The sequence below is a fragment of the Typha angustifolia genome, chromosome 15 (assembly GCF_048772165.1).
Source record: "Typha angustifolia cultivar Huaian chromosome 15, ASM4877216v1, whole genome shotgun sequence".
NCBI classification, from domain to species: domain Eukaryota; kingdom Viridiplantae; phylum Streptophyta; class Magnoliopsida; order Poales; family Typhaceae; genus Typha; species Typha angustifolia.
In genome coordinates, this window is record NC_133253.1 from 9,295,023 (window position 1) to 9,301,901 (window position 6,879).

General features: G+C 43.6%; 1 protein-coding gene across 1 annotated transcript; it reads right to left on the minus strand.

Moving 5' to 3' along the window:
- Positions 1 to 3,141: 3,141 nt before the first annotated feature.
- On the minus strand, positions 3,142 to 4,567 carry LOC140778313 (probable sarcosine oxidase). Its single transcript, XM_073122957.1, has one exon. The coding sequence runs from the start codon at positions 4,488 to 4,490 to the stop codon at positions 3,258 to 3,260; it is 1,233 nt and encodes a 410-aa protein (XP_072979058.1). The 5' UTR covers positions 4,491 to 4,567; the 3' UTR covers positions 3,142 to 3,257.
- Between the last annotated feature and the right edge of the window lie 2,312 nt (positions 4,568 to 6,879).

Below are 6,879 nucleotides of genomic sequence, written 5' to 3' on the forward strand. Positions count from 1 at the left end.
GCTGTCGTGTTCAAACGCGAGAAGATCGCATTTGAATGCCCCATTTGAACGCTTGTATATGTTCGCACATATAGAGAACTCGAATTGCACGTTCAAACGCACGAAGGTCGCATTTGAATGCTCCCCATTTGAACGCTTGCATACATTCGCACATATAGAAAACACGAATTGCATGTTCGAATGCACTCAACCCTGTTCAAACGTGCTCGGCGAGAATGCATTGTTTCTATGTTTATCATTTGTTAGTTTTTCTTGTAGGTTAGCCTCTTAACATGTAGAAGGCAACCTATTTGGGATTATCAATGAATATTATATTTTCCTTCCTTCTTCCTCTACTCTAACTCCTCTCCCTCCTCGATCAAACCCTAGCCGTGTGCTACCTTGATGTCGGTTACTCCTAATCCCCTTCAACTATCGGGTCCTCCCTCCTCCTAGGGATCTCGACCACCTTCTCCCCCCTCTTCTTTTACCCAACAGCACCTCGTGCCACCAAATCCATCACCACCATCACCACCATCATCCGTGATCTACACCTCCAACATAACATTGCCTATTTTTGCCCTAGCTTTAAATAGAATCTGGGAAGGGCATGAATATAAAAAAAAAACATAGATCAGGAAGATATGAAACGATTCCATCTAGTTTCATAATTTTTTGACTTTGGAAGAATATTTAGAGAATATTTTTCTCAGACTACTTCCCTGCATCCGAGCTTAATCGGGTAGCGGACGCTCGATCCATATCATGTAGGGCCGACCCTCTTCTTTCATTTCTTTCGGTCCATCTAATATCCTACCTACCCACACCATCATCACCATTAATCCTTCCATCTCCACCTTCCATATCTTATCATCCCTTTCACTGCCATCATAAACTGCACTACCATCATCACCCAATTGCTTCCAAGGATTAGAAAATATCATGGATATTCTAGCAAATGATCTACAAATGTTCGAACGGTCCTCATGATTTCTGAAAAAAATTCATAGTGAGATCATTTGAACATAAATTTGTGGAATGCTCAAAGAACAGAATGCGAACTAGTTTTAAATTCCAACTCAAAGTTCTTCACTGATCTCCACACAACTTGTGCTATAATCATAGAAAAATATGAGAGAAAAATACATAAACAACTTTATTTTGAAGACAATTTGCACATTCCAAAGATAAATACATAAACAACTTTATTTTGAACACAAATTTGCACATTACAAAGATAAATACATAAACAACATTCTTTTGAACACAAATTTGCACATTACAAAATAACTAACAAACAATTTTAAATTTCCAAATATGAATTAAACATAGGGATTTACTTAAATGTTAAGCAATAATACATTGATTACGTTCAGCAACTACTCTGCTGCTAAATTGTACATTTATTAGGGCTACGCAGTTTGCATCAAAACTAGGTGTCGAAGTGGAGTCGAGGCTGCATACATTACATGAATGGATGTTGATCCTATCAAAAGCAATGCAGTCAAGCTCAAGCTTGTGAAGTCATGTGGGGTTATCAAGAAGTGTCACAAACAAAGTTGTCTTTCATCATGTAGGAGGGTTAGTTGAGGAGGCCATTAGATTTGTTCCTAATACCTCATTGGTAAGTAGATTAAGCAAGGAGAGGCATGCCTTTTATCACTATGGATCCAAAGAACTTCCCTTGTGACCCTACCCTTTCAGGACCCTCCACGAGAGATCTTATTTGCTGGGTCGACGCTACTTGGAGAGGAACCAATGTGGGTGGCATTGGCGTTCCTCTGGTTATCTCCCCAGAGGAGGTCTGCTCTGGAAGAAGTGTCTTTGTTAACCAGTTTGGGAATACTCTTGAAAGAGGCACGGATGGTGTTGGAGGGTCTTAGACTTTTGGCCTCCCTAGCAAGTTTGGGTTCCTACTAGCTTTTCACATACTGCCCTACCTATCTAAAAGCAATTAATGAGGAGGAGCATGCCATCAACTGGTTGATTGCCTCTATTGTGCATGAATATAAATGGTGGATTTCTGTGTTACCCTCCATAAGGATTTGTTTTTGCGTATTGACAACAATAGGGTGGCTCACTGCCTCGCTAGTGTAGGGTAGTGGAGCCAAGCACGCCACCACTAAGGGCCCAATCCTCCTCCACCCCACTTTGTCAGAATCTCTCTCCCCTATGCTACACCCATCCCCACCTTCTCCTTCATTTTAGTTGTGCAGCCTCCAACCCAATCATGCCCCTCCTCAGACATCGCATCTGGCAATGCTTTAGCCCTTGTCTCTGCCTCTCCGGCTATTATTTTCTCCAACCTCACTCTCCTTTGCTACCTCCACCCCTAAGCCGCGGTGCTCACTAGCTCCTCTAGTATGCTAGAGCTCTAAGTGGCAACCATTATTGGCCTCCCTCTAGTGATGCAACCGCTACTTGATAGTGGATCTTCCATGGTGGTCGAAGGTTGGTTGCCCCACCCTCATGTACTGGACCTACTGCCACATGGCCGGCACCTATTAAGTAGGTGCTAACTTAGGGTTTCTCATGGTGGCTTGTTCTAACATGTTTTGGTGATTAGTATGGTTGGTACCATTGGGTTGGCTGGTCTCTATGCGTGTTGAATCTAATTTGGATGAGAAGAGTCATAGGATGTTGATTCTTTGACAAGATGTGCTCTGAGTTCAAGACTCTAGCAACTATTCTTCTTCATATTGTTGCTTCTGTAAGCTAAGATGGAGGCTTGTTCTAGGGCCCATGCTCTATCCCGTCCGTTAATTTATATTTCCTTGAGTACTTGTATATTATTACAAGCTAATACCTAACATTTTAATGTTAGTCAATTTATTTTCAGCCAAATGTGAGGCTTGTTATAGGATTTTCATCCATCTCACCTTCTTCACTTGTATATCATACTATAGTCGTTATTTGAAGTTTAATGGATTAACTATCTACGAACTTTATCAAAAAAAAAAAAAAAAAACACCTACCTTGCTAGTCTAGCAATCGAGAATTGAGTCACAAAGACTAGACTGATTTACCTACAGGATTTGATTGTATCTTTGAACTCCAATTCTTAAGTCTACAAACATTCATATAAAAAAAAAAAAAAAAAATCAGCAGGTGCTTGCATTATTGACTCTTAAACTGCGCAAACACCCCTACTATTCTAACTACTAAAATTTCAAATGAATTTGCAAAATAGCATCCAAGAATTAAAACAAGGGAAATGCTAATTAAGAACTTACGAGAAGAACTAGCCTAAGATTCAAACAAATCTACATTAAGCTTTTCTAGAGATTGACATGAGACGAGACCTGGTCCTCATACTCCTTTGCATTCCCCTTCGGATCCTTTTCAAACCTAGCCATCCTGAACCACCTCAGATCCACCCCCTTTGCCTCCCCGTCAATCGCCAGGTCAGCGAGGATCCGTCCGACTGCCGGCCCCATCTTAAACCCGTGGCCGGAGAACCCAGCCCCGACCACCACATCCTTCCCGAGCTCCCCCCCGAGGAAGTCAATCACGAAGTCGCCGTCGGGCGTCATCGAGTACATGCACGCCTGTGTCATGACAGGCCGCCCGGCCTCGACGAGGTCCGGGAGGAACTCCTTGATCCATGCGCGGACCGCATCGACCAGGATTCCCGAGTTCGACGTCCAGTCCCTGCAATCGGGGTCGCACGGCTGTCCGCCGTGCATCGCTATTTTGATCAGCCCCGGGAACTCTGACGACGGCGTCCCGTAGATGTACGGCTGTCCATAGCTGGCGAACGTCGGGAAACCCTTCTCCGGCGTGAGCTCCTCCTCGTGATCGTCTTTAATTTTCCAATAGCAAACGCAAGTGTGCAGAGGTTGGATCGGGAGGGGGAGACCGGTAACGGTATTAACTAACTTTTTGGCCCAGCTCCCAACTGTCACGACGCACTTGGCTCCCCTGAACACGTGGCCGTTGGCCGTCTTGACCAGGACCCCTCCGGTTTCGTCCTTCTTGATCTCGTTCACCTCTGTGTGGTCTTTAAGAATAGCTCCTCTCTTTAGGGCGAGCGTTTGAAACATGGCGACGGCCTTCGTCGGCCTGATCACGCCGCCGACCTCCGTGGAGACGCCGATCCAGCCGTCCGGGAGCCGGAACGTGCCGGAGAAGATATCGTCGACCTCGGCGCGATCAATGACTCGGGCGGCGGCGGCGGCGGTGGAATTGGCGATGACGGCTTGGAGGCTGCAGTCCGCCGCGGGGCCGACGTCGAGGTGTCGGGTTTCGGTGATGACGCGGTAACCGGCCTCCGACTCGGCTTCAGACCAAAGACGGTAGGACTCAAGGACGAGCGGCGGGTAGTAAGACTCCGGGTAGGTGGCGCGGATGGTGCGGGACTCGCCGTGGGATGAGCCGCGGTGGTGGAGGAAGTCGAATTGCTCGAGGAGGAGGGCGCGGCGGCCGCGCTTCGCTGCTTCGTAGGCCGTGCAGCTGCCCATGATCCCGCCGCCGATGATGATCACGTCAAAGCGATCGCCCGGGAGCTCCATCTCTGTAGCTTCTCTCTCTTCTCTCCCTTGGTATAGAGGTTATGTGAGGGTTTGTTAATTTGGGTACTAGAAATTAAAAGCTTGCAGTAGTATTATTATTTTTTTAAGAAAATTAATGGGGCTACTATTATTGCATAGGTCGTACACGTGTACAATTTCTGTTCATATACCTGTTAATGGGAACTTTCTAATTCACATGGTCATGAATTTAGTTTGAGGTAAAACAAACACACTCTTGCTTAGGCCCAATCAATAGTAGGAGGGTTAATTTGGATCCTTACTCCCAAGTAAGATGTTAGGATTTGAAGTCATGTATTAGAGACCATTTTGATGCGTCCTCTACGTCGACCCTAGCTTTGCTAGGGTTTGGTGCAAGTCTTTCCTCTCTCTGGAAGGGATATTTTCCCTCGTCGTCGCCACTGGTAATGTTCTTTCACTCCCCTCCCCTCCTCTGGCCCATTGGCTAGGAGAGACCCACCCACCCCCACCTTCTCGTTTTGTTGTTCTTCATCTTCCTTTCCCAAAAGACCGAGGTGTCTTCACTCTTAACACACTACTGTCGCCCCTCATCGTGCCCACCGCTGCCTCTTCCCACAGTCGCTCCTCATCGCCACAAGAAACGCCCGGAAGCTATTATCGTTCCCTTCCTCACCGTTGCTCTCCTTCATTATCTTCTTCCCATCCTTGCCAAATTCAAGGCCACTACGCCCGCCCCTCACCACTCCCTCATCAGATCTAGCCATGTCGCCCTTCTAACTCCTTTACCCCTTAAAGGACCGGCTCAACCACTTTCTTTCCACATTCTTTGCTTGATCACTTGTCCAGCAGTTGATCCACTACCGCTGCCGCTGACCTCTCTTGCCTATTGGTGCCCATCTGTCTTTTGGCATCACTGACATGCCAAGTGGGTGCAACTATTCTGGATGGGGAGAAAGTTCGAGACTCATTCACAGTAGTAGCCTGTGCTTACTGGTTTTTATGTTTCCGGTGACTCCTAATGCTGTTGGTCCTAGATGCCGTAATTTTTAAGGGTCCATAGCTGTGTTATTTTATTAGGAAATTTATATATAACACCTTGCTTTATAACGTAATTATGGTTTACACCCTATATTTTAACTATTTACAAATTAAGCCCTATGATTTAATAAATATGTGTAGAAAATATCCTGAGTTAGATTTGAACTAACACCATGAGAATATTTTGTCAATTAGAGATATTATTTCTAAAATAATTAAAATATTTTTCTGAAATGACTAAAATACCCTTAGTATGACTTAGTTGAGACTATTTATATAATTTTCTTAATATAGTTAACTTAACTCAGATATTTGGTTAAGTTTAGCTAATTGATCTAACGGCTGGACATTTTCTGCATATATTTACTAAATCATAGGGCTCAATTTATAAATAGTGAATGTACAGAAGCTACAATTTCATTAAAAAAATATGGTGTTATATGCAAATTTTTCTATTCTATTTTGCCCTTTTGCAGATTTAGGGTGTTGAATCTTTTTCTTTAACTTGTTGTTCCATGTGGGTGATCTTCGATCCTCCTGCCTTTGTGGATTCTTAGAGCTGTGTCTTGGACTGCTATATTGACGGAACATGTAGGTTGCCTCAAGGCTCTTCACTACTGGCAATATCTTGGGTTGTTCTTTATTTAATTTTCTTTTGTTCCCCGAGCTTGATGGTTTGTTTTAAACTATTGTGCAATCTATTGTAAACTAAGTATGAGGCTTGTATCAAAGAGTCGTCGCTCTACTCGATCCCCCTTTTCTTTGTTTATCTGGCTATATTTAATATAACTCTTAGAAATTAATAAATTAACCTGCCTGCAAGCTTTCTACTCTACTCATTCTATTCTAATTTAGATGCTATTAGGATTATCCAATATATTAATTCTAATTTTTTAAAAGATAAATCCTTTCTTTTTTTTTTTCTTGGTGTAAGAAGTCACATGATTATAAGGGTTTGAGATGTGAGATTCCATTCAGAATAAGCTCACGGTTATTTGTGAAAGATTCCGGTACTTCAACAACGTACTATTTTATTGATCTATCCCCTGGTACTCATGCTTCAGAAGCCCTATCTAAGCGAGGTTTGGCTTCTTGCTCCAACTCTTGCAGGCTCATAGACATTTCACGGGAGTATCTCTCTGAACCTTTTCTCTGTCCCCATTTACATGTATTTCTCAGTCTCATCACAGTTGGAAGAGGAGGAAGAGAAACTCTCATAGCCTCCAAAGTTTAGTTAAAAGAAAAAAAATTTAAAGACATAATTAAACTAGTATTTATAAGAGAAAGAGGCCCGGACTGTCTTATCTCTTCTCTTCTCTTCTTCTCGCCCCACCCCTCCCTATCTAAAGTAATTGTGGGTTCCATCCAGTAT